This window comes from Leptonotus elevatus, chromosome 2 (assembly GCF_054856555.1).
Source record: "Leptonotus elevatus isolate MCC_2025b chromosome 2, RoL_Lele_1.0, whole genome shotgun sequence".
NCBI classification, from domain to species: Eukaryota; Metazoa; Chordata; class Actinopteri; order Syngnathiformes; family Syngnathidae; genus Leptonotus; species Leptonotus elevatus.
This window is the reverse complement of record NC_141240.1, coordinates 6,251,516-6,265,985: the sequence shown is the minus strand read 5'-3', so window position 1 is coordinate 6,265,985 and position 14,470 is coordinate 6,251,516. Positions and strand designations below refer to the sequence as shown.

Genomic DNA, 14,470 nt, shown 5'->3' with positions numbered 1-14,470 from the left:
CTCTCCTCAGGCAGAAGGTTCAGTTACACAATCCCTTCTGCTGTTTGCGTGCTATCCTCATTAAAAATGACAACTTCATTCATGCAATTTAGAGAAAGATCAGATCACACTTGATGGTGGTTTTATGCAGAAATGTGAGAAAGTCCAAAAGTTTCTGATACTTTTACTTTTAAGTATTTTCAAAAACTACTATTTCTTTAATGTCTTCTGTTAATGTGTTGTAACGTTGTACAGTATGTTCTTTTATTTTTTTTGTAAGCTACTTTGGTTTTCTCTGCTTTGCTTCTGAATGTCAACCGTTTGTTGCTTGTGTAAAGCACATTGAGTTGTGTGCATGAAATGTAGCCTGCTATCAAAAGAAGTAGTACACACAGTCAGCATTTAACATTCTTTAATGGACATATCAACATCTATAATATATTTATCTTAATTAAAAAAAACTTAAACATAAGGAATCTAACAAAATGTTACTGTTGTTGCTGTGAATTCAAAATATTGAGGCAGTTCACAAATTCACATAGACCCATAAACTAGACCCTAGACACTAGGGCCTGGAGGATACTGTACAAAAACCTGAAACATGTTGTACCACTAGAATAGAATAAGGCAACAACAAAAAAACACAGATGTATGTCCTATTTCAGTGTATGTCAATGGAAAATGTACATTTATTACAGTAAATACATGACCGTTACTATGCTCTTACTCTTGTTGACCACAAGAGATGCTCATCCTTCCATTAAAAAGCATTGCAATTGAGATAAAAAAAATAAATATATAAAAATGGCACGCACTGTAAAGTTTGAAATTAATAAACGTAACACAGATTTGTGTTTGCACTGCTAGCTGCTGTTTTGCATGCAGACAGTAGCCTACATGTTCAACTTCTGACTAGTGCCCCTAGTTGCTACTGAGCCCAAGCCTAGATATTAAAAAAGAAAAAGAAAAAGAAAGAAGAAAAAAACAGGTGGGTTCAGGTTGGCATAAAAATAAAGACTGTCAAACAAACTAAGTGAGTCACTGGAGCAATCCCATAAAACAGGCTTCCCCAACCTGGTCCTCGAGGGCCGGAGTCTGGCTGGTTTTAGATGGTTGTGTTCTCCAACACACCTGATTCATGCTTCTACGATCCTGATCTTTAGAAACTGGTGTTTTGTGAGGATGGAAACATCTAACACCTGCAGGACTCCGAACCCACGAGGACCAGGATCGGCAATCTCGGAAAAGCCAAAAGTCACTCCACTTTATGTGTTGTACACGATAAGCAGAGCTGGACTGGCCACCCAGCACAGCGGGTAAATGTCCAACGTGCTAGCGAGCATCAGGAGCCAATGCGGCGCTATTGATTTAAATATGCTCCTTCGGGAGGACCCTTTTACAATTTTTAGTATGAGTATGTTTCTGCATAAATAAATTGACTTTTCTACAATTTTCTTTTCAACTTTGAGGTGATGGAGTTTACTTTAGCTGTCCTCCATTATATATATGCCTACAGCAATGACGAATGATTAATATTACTAAATAATAGTGATATTACTCAATAGCCATTGCTCAAGAGTTGTCACATGCATACTTGACAAAATTTGCAGCCGCAACACCTTGTTTAATAATTTAGAAGATTTTCAAGGCTGAGAAGTTGTACATTAGCAGCAACTGTCCATTTTAGGCTACATCATAATATTTCAGCAATTTTAATTAAAAGTGTTGAAAGGCTGCATGTTGGTTTGAATTAGTAGCAATCTTCTGCCATAGTTAAGCATGTTCCAAAAAGCATTATAAATAATTAAAAGCCAGCCAGGCCTGGACAATAGTAAAATACATTCCTTCAGGTTACACATAAATCACTAGTCGGTTACGCTCTGCTAATTATTTGGGTCCGGTCTTTGCCAAAAATGCTAGAGTACCCCCACCCACACCCGTCCAGCCCTGCATACAAGTGCACATAACAATCTATACTAACATTTGTCAATCTAGGGGGCAGTGTTTTCCTGCATATGAGACTCAGTAGAAACACATTTGAACATAAACAGAAGTCCAAAATATATATAATATCTAAATACAGTGTAAACCCAACGTGAGAAATATAATCCAGCATCACAACTAAGGATTATTGTTCAGTCCAGTAATTTTCAACCGTAAACATAAATATACAACTCACACTGCATATCACGATCCAATGATCAAAATAATGGCCATCATCAATTCACAAGATGTAAATAATGGAGACAAAAATTACGTCGGAAAGCATAGTGCAGGCAGTGTCTTTTAGGAGGCCAAACCCAGGAAAAATCCTCCAATTAAGCCACTGGATAAGACGATGTTTCTCTTTATAAAATCTGTGGCCTGTATGATAGTGAAGGAAATTGGGACATATCAACAAAGTGGATCAAGAAATGTAAATAGAAAATGAAACAATAAGCATAATGCTGAATGTAAAATAAAATATGAGTTTGTTAGATTTTTTTCTTTCATTTTCAAAGTGCTGGGAAGATTTGTATGTAGCCCCCTTGCAGTGGTTTCTAACCTGGAAATAAATAGTATTAGATGTCAATCAATCAATAACAATGCTCTGCTCTCACATTTATTTATTTATTGCTGCAGACAATGTCAGCATGAAATGTATTATGAAATGTTATTCAAATGAGGGGGCGGTCCTATGTGTGGAACTATTTGCATATTGGTAGATCGACATGTCAGTCTATGTCAGACACCTGCCCGTGCCATAGCAAGGGCTGAGAATTCACGCACACGAAACAATGGACCTTGTTGTATAGGAACTTGTGTGATGTTGCGCAACTTGACATTCAAGTCGAAAATTCTGGTGACATTGGACAAGTTGGTTGTCCATTGCTGGAGCTCTCCGTCGAGACTTCCTTGTTCGCCGACCTGCTTGGTGTGAGTGAGAGAACACTCCACCATCGAAAGGCAGTTTGCAGTGACAAATAGTCCAACCCAAGAAACGCTTAGGACCGCCCCCTCATTTGAATAACATTTCATGACGCATTTCATGCTGACGACGTCTGCAGCATGAAATAAATAGGAGAGCAGATTGTTATTAATTGAATAATTGATGTTTAATTCTATTTTTGTATCTATTTGCACATTTATTTAGATATTTAAATTTTTTAAATCTCATTTTTATGCTTGTGTTTATTTTTACATGTATTTATTTATTTATATTTTTCTGTTGTCGCTTCATTTATTTCTTTTAAATTAGATTTTTTTTTCTTTACAGTCGGTATTCTTTTCAAGATATACCAAAAGTGTTTGTTTGTTTTTAAAATGCACCCCACACCCCACCCCCACCCCTTAAAGCGATACATAATTTGCAAGTAACGTGGTGTGAGCAGTACAATTGAGTATGTGTGTTGTTGCACCAAATCTTCACTGGTATTTTTATTATTAATTCATTATGTTTAGCAATGATTTAGCAAGATTTCTACCAATGAAAGTTGGATTATGGGATTGTTTTTTAGTCAAATAAATTTTTTTTTTAAACAGTTTTGTTTTCAATTAAGGTTGTTTGCATTTCATTTCACATTAACAGGTGGATAAACTATCGATCTTGGTCTCATTTTCCCATCACAAAAAGATTTTTGACAAAGGAGACTATGGTACCTTCAAGTGGGACTAAACTTTTTTCTAATATACAGAAAAAAAAGTATATATTTAAATTAAATTTAAATAGTAAAATAGTTTTTTTTAGATACCTTTACCTCCTCAATGAATGTGTTTAGTTCAGGGGCTCCTTTGTTTGCTTTCTGCTTCAGATGTTTCTTTGCTTTGTTTACATCCTTCTCTACTTTCTTCCAGTCCACCTGCACGTAGCCACTGTGATTGGCAATCTGTGTAAATATAGTACACAAATTTAGGATTTCTCAGTAGAGAAAGACATCATTCCACCTTTTCTAGCTGCATATTGAATAGAACAGAATATAACTTCGTTATTGTGTACAAAATGAAACTTATTGCAGCAGCATTCCTGCCTTTAGCACCATACAATAAAAAGACAACTATTATATATTTTTTGTTTTTGAGAATTCACATTGCTGTTGGAAGATAAAATAACACATTTGTTAACACTTTTGTTTTCATGTGAATAAAAACAACAACACTCACTCTCCATCAACAGCCAACTCATGCATGATGTAAAGAGGAAACCAGCTGAAAACTGCTATGAATTTTGCAATTTCATCAAAGTGTACCTGTGGTGCTCTGAATGAGAAATACGTTTATCAAGAAAACCTGCATCCAAACATGTTTGTTATTTTTTTGCTACACTGGTTATATTAAAGCAAGCTTGCACTTGGAACGTATTTGTCAAGACGCCACGACAGCTACTGCTTGCAGCCATATTCACCGTCGAGAAGCAAAGCCATGACATCACGACGTTGAATGCCGTCTCGGCTCAACAGACTCCATCAATTAAACTGACAAACCCGAGTCATTCTCGCAACTCTCCCATCAATGCTCACAGAAGGTCCATCAATCCGTGACTGGCGACGCTCGTTTGCTTACGAATGACTTGAGACAGGAAGAGGTGCTGTCGCGTATGTAGGCATTCTCCAGACTATGAAAGGGTCAGGTTATATCCTTTCCATTTAAATAAATAATAATAAATAATCAAGTCTGAATGACAGACATTTTAGTGAGGCTGCCTATAAGAAGACCCAAAAACATGCAATGCATATCTTGCCTGTAAAAGGAGGAATCCTCCCCCGACAGCAGTGGCCGCCACTTTCCCCACTCTCTGGAAGACATAACCAGCACACCTGCATGCATAGAGTGGGAGACAGACAAATGATGAATAGCAATATTATACACTATATGGGACTCCACTGAACCAAATGTACTACCAGCCAGTGAGCCCTCCCATCATGAGCTGGGTAGCCACAGAGTACTTCTCAGCTATCGGTCCAGAGTTGTTCCCAAATACCCTGCTCCACCACTGATGCCGCCGAGCATATTCAGTCAAATCCACCACCTCGTACACCTCTTCATCACTCTCTGGCTCTTTCTGGCCTGTCGAGAGGAGTTGAAAAACGATCAAATTCATAGGGGGGGGGGGGGGGGTGAAATGCAAATAGTTGTTGACCTGGATTCGTTATCAACGCGGCATTGTACGAAATGGCAAATAGCAGTGAATGACTCAGCTGTTAACAAACACCTTCGAATTTCTCTAAAGCGCCCCAAAACAGCGTAATAAATACGTCATAATAATGGTGGGACAGCATCAGGCAAGTCATTGTCAAATGCTGCCGCAAATATTTCAATGAAAATTAGTGTCTAGACCGCGTCATATAAAAGCAAACCGAATGTATATTCCCAATGTGTCAAATAATTTAAAGCAAACCCGTCGATAATTCAAATATAAATCATTCCGCACCTTCCCGCTGGTCCACGGTCGCCATTTTGAAGGGGCTGGTGGTTTTAACGGGATGTTGACAAAATAAGCCACGCCCACGCGATGATGCCGTGCCACGTAAGCTCGGCAACTTTATTATTAAAATATCATGATCTTTTCTTCTTGTTGGGAGGGAATCCGGGCATGTGGCAACAACTTAGAAAGTTCTAACATAACTTACATTGTATTAAAGGAGTGGATAGAGTCTAAACTTGAGTATCAATTAGCTATCAAGACGCCATCTCATTTTTGTAAAACTGGCTTAAACATTTAAACAGAGATGCGATCGGCATAGTTATAGCCAGGTTTCAGTTCATCATATCCCATACGCAGAATTTGCAAAATGATGATATAGATGTAGAATATTGTATATTTTTTAAGACGAGAATCTATGGCAGATAAGTCATATGGTGGGATGCACGCATGTTGATTGGTTAAAACACAAGGTGAGGGCGTGGCTACAACGGCGCGTGGGTTTGCTTCGGTGACACAATTAAAACAACTTTATCTTCTCGGCCGAAACGCGTTTAATTGAGGAATACTTACACATTTGGATTATGTGTTCAGGTAGTCGCAATTGAGCCACGGTATGATCTCGCTTTGGGAAGAAAAATGTGACGCTTGAAGATCAGCTCGCGCAGCGCTGCTGTCCCCCGGAAAGGATTTACTACATCGAATCGCATCTTTTCAGGCTGGGAAAAAAAGTTTTTCATCGTTTGATTTTCTTCGGTTACCTCTGTTTGATTCGGTGGAGTAAGCCGATCGCCCCTGCGTTGGGATTTTCCATGCAATCGTGCAGTGTGTCTGTCGCTGTTGCTGCCTGCGCTGCTGCTCGGAGTCTCGGCTCAGCTTCTGATGGTGGTGATGAGGAAAAGAAAATGGCGCCGGGAAAAGCGAGTGAAACAGAGGAGGACTTTCCGACACTGACAGCACAGGAGAGGGACAATTTGGCCGGGATTGACAGGTGGGGATAGTGAACCCGAGTCCTCACGTGTAGCGTGAAATCTAATGGGGTTCTTTCACTGCGTGTCGACATTTCAACCGAGGCGCTCTGCAACTAACACCGAGCCACCTATGTTGTCTTTTTGCTTGCAGCTCACTATTTGGATTTCAGAAGCTTCATGAAGATGGCGCCAGAACGAAGGCCCTGTTGATGAAGGTAGCAAATCGAAAATTGATGCAATATACAACCAAAGGTGCACTCAAATCTGAGGGGCTCCCTCAGTTCGACCAGTCAAGTAAAATGCACAGCAGGGAATCGGCCCCCAAAGCTAACCTGCTTGCAAGCGGCCCTCTTGCAGAGTAGACCGTGGCCAGTTAGCCTCTCTGTTAGCATACTAGCTTGAGAGTTAGCTCCCCTCATCCGGTGATCAGCGACCATGCACCTGCGTCCATTCAGATTCAACTGTGTTTTTTATAATTATCCCAACGTGTACCTTACAACAGCTCGCTGGCATTAAATTGTTTATTCGCGTTATGAGATAAGGAGTGCTATATACAGCCAGATATCGGCCGTTACGCTCAGCGTGTCAAAGTGGACCTGCTGTGACTGACATTGTCGTACCACCACAACACAACATCGTCACGGTTTTATCCAAGACGCGACTGTAATCACTGTGCCGTCACTACGTGGAATAAGTTGGATGTGTTTATAGGTTAGTGTCTTGTCGGATCTAAACGCAAACCAACACTGTGTACTGATCCTCTTCTGCTTGCATAGATGTATGATCACGAAAACAATACGAGCAGTCTTCATATATAGGTGCACAAAATACACGTTTTTTTTTCAGCTGACCGCTGTGGCGGAAGTATAAATGCTCAACTCATCGCATTGTCCTAACGGACGCGCGGCTTGACTCATTGTGGTCAGGTTCGACGTTTACAAACGTTTCACAGAACGTTTAATAATGGCTGTCCAAGATGGCGGGACATGGCGGATTGGTGATGAAACTCTTGATGTGTCGGTTTGCATCGGTTTTGGTGCGGTGAAGGCGTGTGTTTCCTGGGCTTTATCGTGTATTAGAATTTGCTATGTTTGGCGTTTACTCAAGTTAAAGGGTCCCTTTTTATGACGTTGTCTTCTCAACTGTAACGCTTTGTTTTAAAAACATTCAGTGCATCTGCACACTTTTGAGCAAACATAGCATAAATGTATGTGATGCTCACTTTTAAGGAGCTATCCACAAAGGTGGTGTAGGATACCAGGAGGGGCTAAAACTCTTCAAGTCGCTCCACACTGGAGTAGCAAGTTTCAGACTTGTCAGAGATTACAGCTTTTAAAGCATTAGTATGTGCAAAACACTTTTGTTGTTGTTGTTGTTGTTGTTGTTGTTGTTTTGTGGCTTTCAAGTTACGTCCGGGGTATGTGATGGTGCAGGTGCATACTTCATGCTGGAAGAGACATTGTGATTTATCTGCCCTTGCCTGTCACCTGCACATTTCTTATGGCACTCATTTAGATTGATTTTATACTAGGGCTTGGTTTTAAAAAGCAAATAAAATTGATATAGAATCGGTTTTCCTTTTCGAGTCTGATATCGATTCCTAAAACCATGAATCAATTGTTTTGATATAACTTTTTCCATAAAATCATTTGAAAATATTATTTTAAAGGGATTTTTTTTTTTATCTTACTGTTTTCTTGAAATTTACTGTTCACATGAATTTAAATGGGTTTTCTACGGGTGCTCCGGTCTTCTCCCACATTCTAAAGACATGCATGGCAGGTTAATTGAGCGCTCTAAATTGTCCATAGGTGTAATTGTGAGTGTGGATGGTTGTTCGTCTCTGTGTGCCCTGCAATAGGCTGGCAACCAGTTCAGGGTGGACCTATCCTACTGGCTGAAGCCAGCTGGGATAGGCTCCAGCACCCAGCGTCCCTTGTGAGGAATAAGCGGTTAAGAAAATGGATGGATGGATGAATTTAAATGTATTTTGTTACATTTATGAAAGACCTGACTTATTGCACTTTAAGACAGTTGAGAATCTTTTTAATTTATATTTACAATTATTTAATTACAATAATGAAAATATTTTCATCTCATCCTTGCTGATGTCAATGTTTACGAAATCGTTTAACCAGTCACTGCCTCCACATTTAATGTTTGTGGAATTTTTATATAAAAAAAAAAAAAAAATTCATTGGAAAAAAATCGATATCTATGAAACTAAGTTTCATTAAAATCATAATGTACTGCACCGCCGCTACAAAATCTCAGCCGTCGCTCCTTCAAAGCTGGATGGAGGATTGATAGTGCAAACACGTACGCCGGATGGGTAGACTAAAAGACAACCAGAAAGTTTGCATTGCGACAAAATGATTGAGAATAGTAATTGCTGCTCTAAACAGGGATTAAAGTTTTCCGTCTATCTAATTGATTTTGGCCATTTGGAAGTTAAAAAAGAAACAAACAGGTGTGTGTTTTCTGCGCTCTTTTGACAGCCAAAAATGTCATTTACAGTTGCATGCACTTTTGATGTCGCACCTCGTCACAAAGCTATCCTGACAGCTGGAATATGTACATACTTTAATTTTGTAAGTGCCGCAGGAAGTGTTAATTTAATCTTCACGACGTGTGGGAAAGTACTGCGGTTGAAACTTGCCGGTGTCGTACTTTTGAACTAACTAACTGGTAAACATCGACGGGGCTGGAAATTACGCACCTTTTGAAAAACCAAATATGTGACCTACGTGAATCGTTGTGATCCAATGAGAAAGTGGGCAAGGGGACTCCTGGACTGCTATGTATGCCGAAGCTATTTTCCCGGCTAATGTAAGTCAAGTGTTACCATCTCGTCACAACAAACCAATGATCCCAAGCTTCATCTAGTGGTAAACTAATAATTCATTTTAAAAACAGACAGTTTATGTCAATAGTATGCAAAAAAATATGTTTTATCGCATAAACAAGTTTTTTATTTTATATATATCATAGGTCTAGGAACCACTAATAATTATATTACATGGCTGTATTCTCACCTTACTAGAGCTGCCATGTTTCGCCGCCATCTTCCTGCTACGGATGCCCAAAAGAAAACTTTGTGAATGTAGTTAGCCTGGGTGGTGCTTGCATCGAGTGTCGGACCCCATGGGTCGATTGCCGCTTACCTTCCACAGCTGGAGCCTGCAGGTGGTCGTCACTGACTCCCGTGACTTGGGCTGCCGTCGCTCGTCACCTTCTGCTGTCTGCGAGTTTTTACTAGCTCCTCCCGCTAGCTGCTCTTGTTAGCCGCTCCAACTAACTCCCGCTAGCCTCTCTTGTTAGCTGCTTTGGCTAATTCTGGCTCGCTTGGTCTTTCGGCGTCGCTCGCCGGGCTTCAGAAGGGCTGACAAGTCGCCGTCGCTCGCTGAGATGCTCGTTTTCTCACGCAAAAGAAGAATTGGTGGTAGGCTTGTGAAATGTGGTCTCTTTGAGCCACCACAGAGTGTGTGCTTCTAAATGCTATTCTTTGACCACTAGTTGCGCTAAGGACTACACACTGGGGCTTTAAACATTACAGTAACAATAAAAACGGCTTAACTTGTCACTATTTTTTTTTTTGCGCGCGCGGCGTCACGCATCGTTGTCGTTTCATAATTAGTGAGTATGTGTGTGCGCATTTTGTGAAACCACTGCTGCAAATATCACTGTCTATCTAGCTGTCTGTCTATGTGAGATGGTAACTAGGAATCTAGGTAACAGGTAACTAGAAACTCTTATCAGAATACATTTTAAAAGTAAAACTTCAAACCCTGCATATATAGAGCACTTGCGTGGCTTACTAGTTATTTAAGTAACAGAAAACAGTATGTACAAATAGGCTTGGGAAAATCACAACTTTTAGCTTAAGTGTGGGGTTCCTCAGGGATCAGTGTTGGGGCCATTGTTGTTTATTTTATATGTTATATATTTGTGAGTCTCTGGTTCATTTAAATGTACATTATTTGCTGATGACACCAATTTACTCTGTTGTAAAGGACAATTTGGATTTTTGGGAAGTTGGTGATAAGCTAAAAAAATATATATATTTGAAGAGTTGGTTTGGATCAAATATACTAACACTAAATTTAGCCAAAACAAAATGTATGATATTTGGAAACCGTCTGACTTGTTCAACTAAAAAGCTTATGATAAATGATATAGAGATCGGAAGAGTATCTTTCTTTTTCTTGGTGTTATAATAGATGAGAAACTGGGATGGAAATCTCACATTAACTACATCAAAGGAAAAATAGCAAAGTCGGTGTCAATTTTACATAAAGTAAAATATTTTCTATTTCGCATCTTGTACTGTGCCTTCATACTCCCATACAAGAATTACTGTGTGGAAGTGTGGGGGAATACATACAAAACAAATACAGAGCATATATTTATCCTGCTAAAAAAGAGCAATAATAATTCTAAATAAATCCACCTATAGGGAACAAACACACCAACTCTTCCATCAAATTTAATACATTAAAATGTAAGGATCTGGTTGACTATAAAACAATACAGGTTATGTATAAAGTTAAAAATCAGCAGTTACCATAGAGCATCCAAAGGTTTTTTTCAACCGAGAGAAAGCAAACATAATCTCAGAGGAATTTTTATGTTTTAAAACAACCAGTTATACTACTATGAAGCTTCACGATGTCCCAATGAAAGGAGTTACTCTATGGAACAGCTGCAGTGATGAACTGAAATCATGTAAAACAATAGGTAGATTTAAATACATCGTTACAACTGAAATATTTAACAGATACAGAGCAGAAAAAGAATAGGAAAACAAATACAATTAACAACATCATGAGTGTTTTGTATCCAGCGATGTCAATTTATTTATTTTTGCTTACATTTGGTGTTTTATGTTATTTGCCAGATTTTACTGTATTTGCAATCTAAATTATTTGTTATAACCTGAACAGAGTTTCAGGGTGAATTTAAGTGGTCTATTTTTGACTAGGAATAAGGGGTGGGACTAGGTTAGTCATTTTACTTCTTCCTACACCCTTTTTGAACAGAATCTTGTTTTTTTGTTTTTAAATTGAATACTGGTAGAACAATGATGTCATAGCAACAAAAAAAGTTGTGTATGTACAATTGTTTACATATATATGTATGCGTGTATTTCAGTTATTTTCGAATAAAAAGACACATTGAGCTTCACTGTAAAAAAAAAAAAAAGAATCAGTTTGCACCCCAGTGCAGTGCAAAATATTGTTTAATTGACCTTTGACCACAGTCATTGTAAACTAGGGATGCACCGAAATTTTTTGGGCCGAAAATGAAAAAGGCTTGGGTCGAAAACCGAAACGCTGAAAAAATGTATGCCTATTTTCTACTATCATTGCATTTATTATAATTAATAAAAAATATATTATTATTATTATAGAATATTTATTTAGCACTGGCATTTTAACAAAGCACACTATAAATTGAAATGTGCCCACACCGCAGACATGCTGGCTAATGGTACATTAAACACCGGTGTGATTGCACTTTATAGTCAATATAGTTTGCACAGGCACGAATGCGTGCGGCGGGACAAGGTGCAGCACACTTAAAATCCGCCAGTTCACATATTCACCAAAGTTTAAAAATAAATAAATGCATTTCTTTGCACCAGCCAATCGGCTTCAGGAACGGACTGCAAAGTCACACACAGCGTCCTGTACAGGTCTGTCGCCACCCGGAGATAGCGGTAAGTGTTTCTGTGTTAAAAATGCAAACAGACGCTTGCTTGCAGCGTTTTTTTTTGTGCTTGCGCCACCTCCACATCCTTTTTATATTTATTTTTATTTCGGCCGAATATTTTCGGTGGCCGAATATTCGGTGCATCACTATTGTAAACATAAACAGTATTTTTAATTTTTTTGCTTTAATTCAGCTCAGTCAACATCCACTTGGCAGGTTGTTAAAAGTCAAGCACCTCCCCATTCGGTTGAATGCTAAATGTTTGGCAGCGACCCCGATGATTAAACATCACCCTTGGGTACTTCAATGAAAGAAAGAAAAAAGTCTTGATTTTTGGGCCTTGACCCCGCTGCTGAAAATAATCCTAGAGGAAACACTGTACTTGGCTTAACCCACTGGGTGATTTGGCATTGAATGACCCAAAAGCAATGTCTGATTTTTATTGGTGAATATTTTATTTTTTATTTTTTGGTCAGAGTCAAGTTATTTCTCTGATTAATCAGTGGAGGCTGATGTCTGTGGATCTCACTCTGCTTCATCTATTCTTCCTTCCTTTCCTAAGTCTTCCCTTTGGTCTCTTGAGGTCTCCATAATTGGTTGGAATTTAGATGTTTCTGAGGTCGGTGAAAGATTCTGATTGTAACCCGGTGGGTAGTAGGTGATGTCTGGTTGGTGCTGGCTTTTCTTTTCTTTTCTTTGATCCTTCCTCTGGTCTCCTGACAACTTCACAACTCTAGCGGGATTCTGAAGTATTCGGTTTAGGTGAACGGTATGGGATTTTTAATAGGTTTTAGGGGAATTAATAAGATCACACCACACGCACATATGCACACACACACACCCAAAAGAGAGAGAGAGAGAGCAATGTTGATGACATGTCGAATCGTTAAGATTGCAGAATGAACAATACTGAGCTTTCTCAGGAAGAAAAAAAAGTTATTTCTGTGATCCTTGTGATTTTTTTTCTTTCATTAACTTAAGGGTACCAACAACATTGTCCATGTGTGTAATATTTAAAGAGTAAGAATGTGTTGGTTTTATCAGATTTATTTATGACCTTTGTCCTTACCCTGTTGAACCAGCGTCTATAACAGGGGTGTTAAACTCTTATTAGCACAGGGGCCACATGGAGGAAAATGTATTACCAAGTGGGCCAGATCAGTAAAATCATGGTATATAATTTAAAATCAATTGCCACCAGTCATACACAGATTTTCGCTATTTGCAGGCCAGCCCTAAATAGCAGGGCTCAAATGTAAACATATTGCTCCAAAAAATAACACAAAAGCAAATAGAACGCGGCAACACTTTACTGGACCAGGGCTCGACACTGTGACCAATTCACCCGCAAATGCGGCCAACTGTACAGCCTATGCTGGTGAAAAATTAATCCAATCGCATGGCGCGAGTACATAATAATAATAATAATAATAATGCATCAGATTTATATAGCGCTTTTCTAGACACTCAAAGGTGCTTTTACAAGGGAATGGATACATTATTTATGCACTCACACATTCACACTGTTGGTGTTGCTGTTTTTGGTACTTAAATAGCCACAGCTGCCCTGGGGCGGGCAGGCTGACGGAAGCGTGGCTGCCAGTGTGCGCCTACGGCCCCGCCGACCACCACCAAACGTTTGCACCTTCCATATACACCAGTGTGAGTAGCACTGGAGGCAATGTGTGTGAAGTGCCTTGCCCAAGAACACATCGACACATGACTTGGGGAGAGCGGGGATCGTACGGCCACCTTCTGGTTACTGAACGACCGTCTTTACACCCTGAGCCACGGCCGCCACGATGTTTTAACAATTGGTGCAACGGCTCAACTTTTTAGCCATGATCTGTATGCATGCGCGGAAAGCGCTATGGAGGCCAACTTCAAAATAAAAGCCTTCCAAGTAATACATTGACGTCGATGCAATTGCCTTGTTAACTTTTATTTTGAAATTGACCACGCAGTGCGTGGAAGGCGTCGTGGCTCAAGGCGGCCAGCTTGACTCGTCCTCACTCGACTGTCGACTTCCAACATCAACACAACGCCACCTCGAAATTATATATAATTGCCATTTAAAGACGTTGAGAAAATTAATAAGTATGTCATTTCTATTATCTGGCATATTTCTCTGGCGTTAGCAACTAGCCCCTAACGGGAGCGTAAACATTGACAGCGTTCGGCAAACTGCATTCAAATAGTCGGACATTTCAAACTCAGACAGAAAAAAGTCTATCAATGCTTTAACTGTTAATAATTGCAGATTCTTTTTAACTTTATTACAATCAATGGTCCGTATAGTCACGTCTCTTTACAATACCTTATCACACTAAGCTTCCATACTCCAATCTAGTTTTTCACTTTTTTTTTAAAGTAAGCTAATATAAAATAATTGACCTGTTACAGTAAAATA

At 39.3% G+C, this 14,470-nt stretch overlaps 2 protein-coding genes across 6 annotated transcripts in view; one reads left to right on the top strand and one right to left on the bottom strand.

Moving 5' to 3' along the window:
- Nucleotides 1-374: 374 nt before the first annotated feature.
- LOC147178282 (FUN14 domain-containing protein 1) lies at nt 375-6,265 on the bottom strand. Of its 3 annotated transcripts, XM_086070214.1 has the most exons (6): nt 6,139-6,265; nt 5,951-6,071; nt 4,857-5,022; nt 4,697-4,772; nt 3,711-3,845; nt 375-2,343 (listed from the first exon to the last, which is right to left on the bottom strand). In XM_086070214.1, exons 2-6 carry the CDS (start codon nt 5,952-5,954, stop codon nt 2,266-2,268), a joined length of 459 nt encoding a protein of 152 aa, XP_085926340.1. In that variant the 5' UTR covers nt 5,955-6,071; nt 6,139-6,265; the 3' UTR covers nt 375-2,265. The 3 variants fall into 3 exon arrangements, with proteins under 3 accessions (XP_085926340.1, XP_085926338.1, XP_085926339.1); XM_086070212.1 differs by lacking the exons at nt 5,951-6,071; nt 6,139-6,265 and adding an exon at nt 5,387-5,462; XM_086070213.1 differs by lacking the exons at nt 5,951-6,071; nt 6,139-6,265 and adding an exon at nt 5,387-5,462 and having other exon boundaries at nt 3,717-3,845.
- LOC147178281 (lysine-specific demethylase 6A-like) overlaps nt 5,868-14,470 on the top strand; it is a 39,369-nt gene continuing 30,766 nt past the window's right edge. For all 3 annotated transcript variants that reach the window (XM_086070209.1, XM_086070210.1, XM_086070208.1), the window contains exons 1-2: nt 5,868-6,368; nt 6,500-6,563. In XM_086070209.1, the coding sequence (XP_085926335.1) occupies nt 6,190-6,368; nt 6,500-6,563 (243 nt within the window). In that variant the 5' untranslated portion in view covers nt 5,868-6,189. The remainder of the gene's footprint in view (nt 6,369-6,499; nt 6,564-14,470) is intronic.

Excerpts from the sequence above, each read along its gene's own strand:
- LOC147178282 (XM_086070212.1), bottom strand. The coding sequence starts at position 5,411 with ATGGCGACCGTGGACCAGCGGGAAG. Across the intron at positions 5,023-5,386 it reads GACCGTGGACCAGCGGGAAG|GCCAGAAAGAGCCAGAGAGT; the intron begins GTGCGGAATGAT and ends TCCTCTCGACAG. Across the intron at positions 2,344-3,710 it reads CATTCATTGAGGAGGTAAAG|GCCACAGATTTTATAAAGAG; the intron begins GTATCTAAAAAA and ends ACTATCATACAG.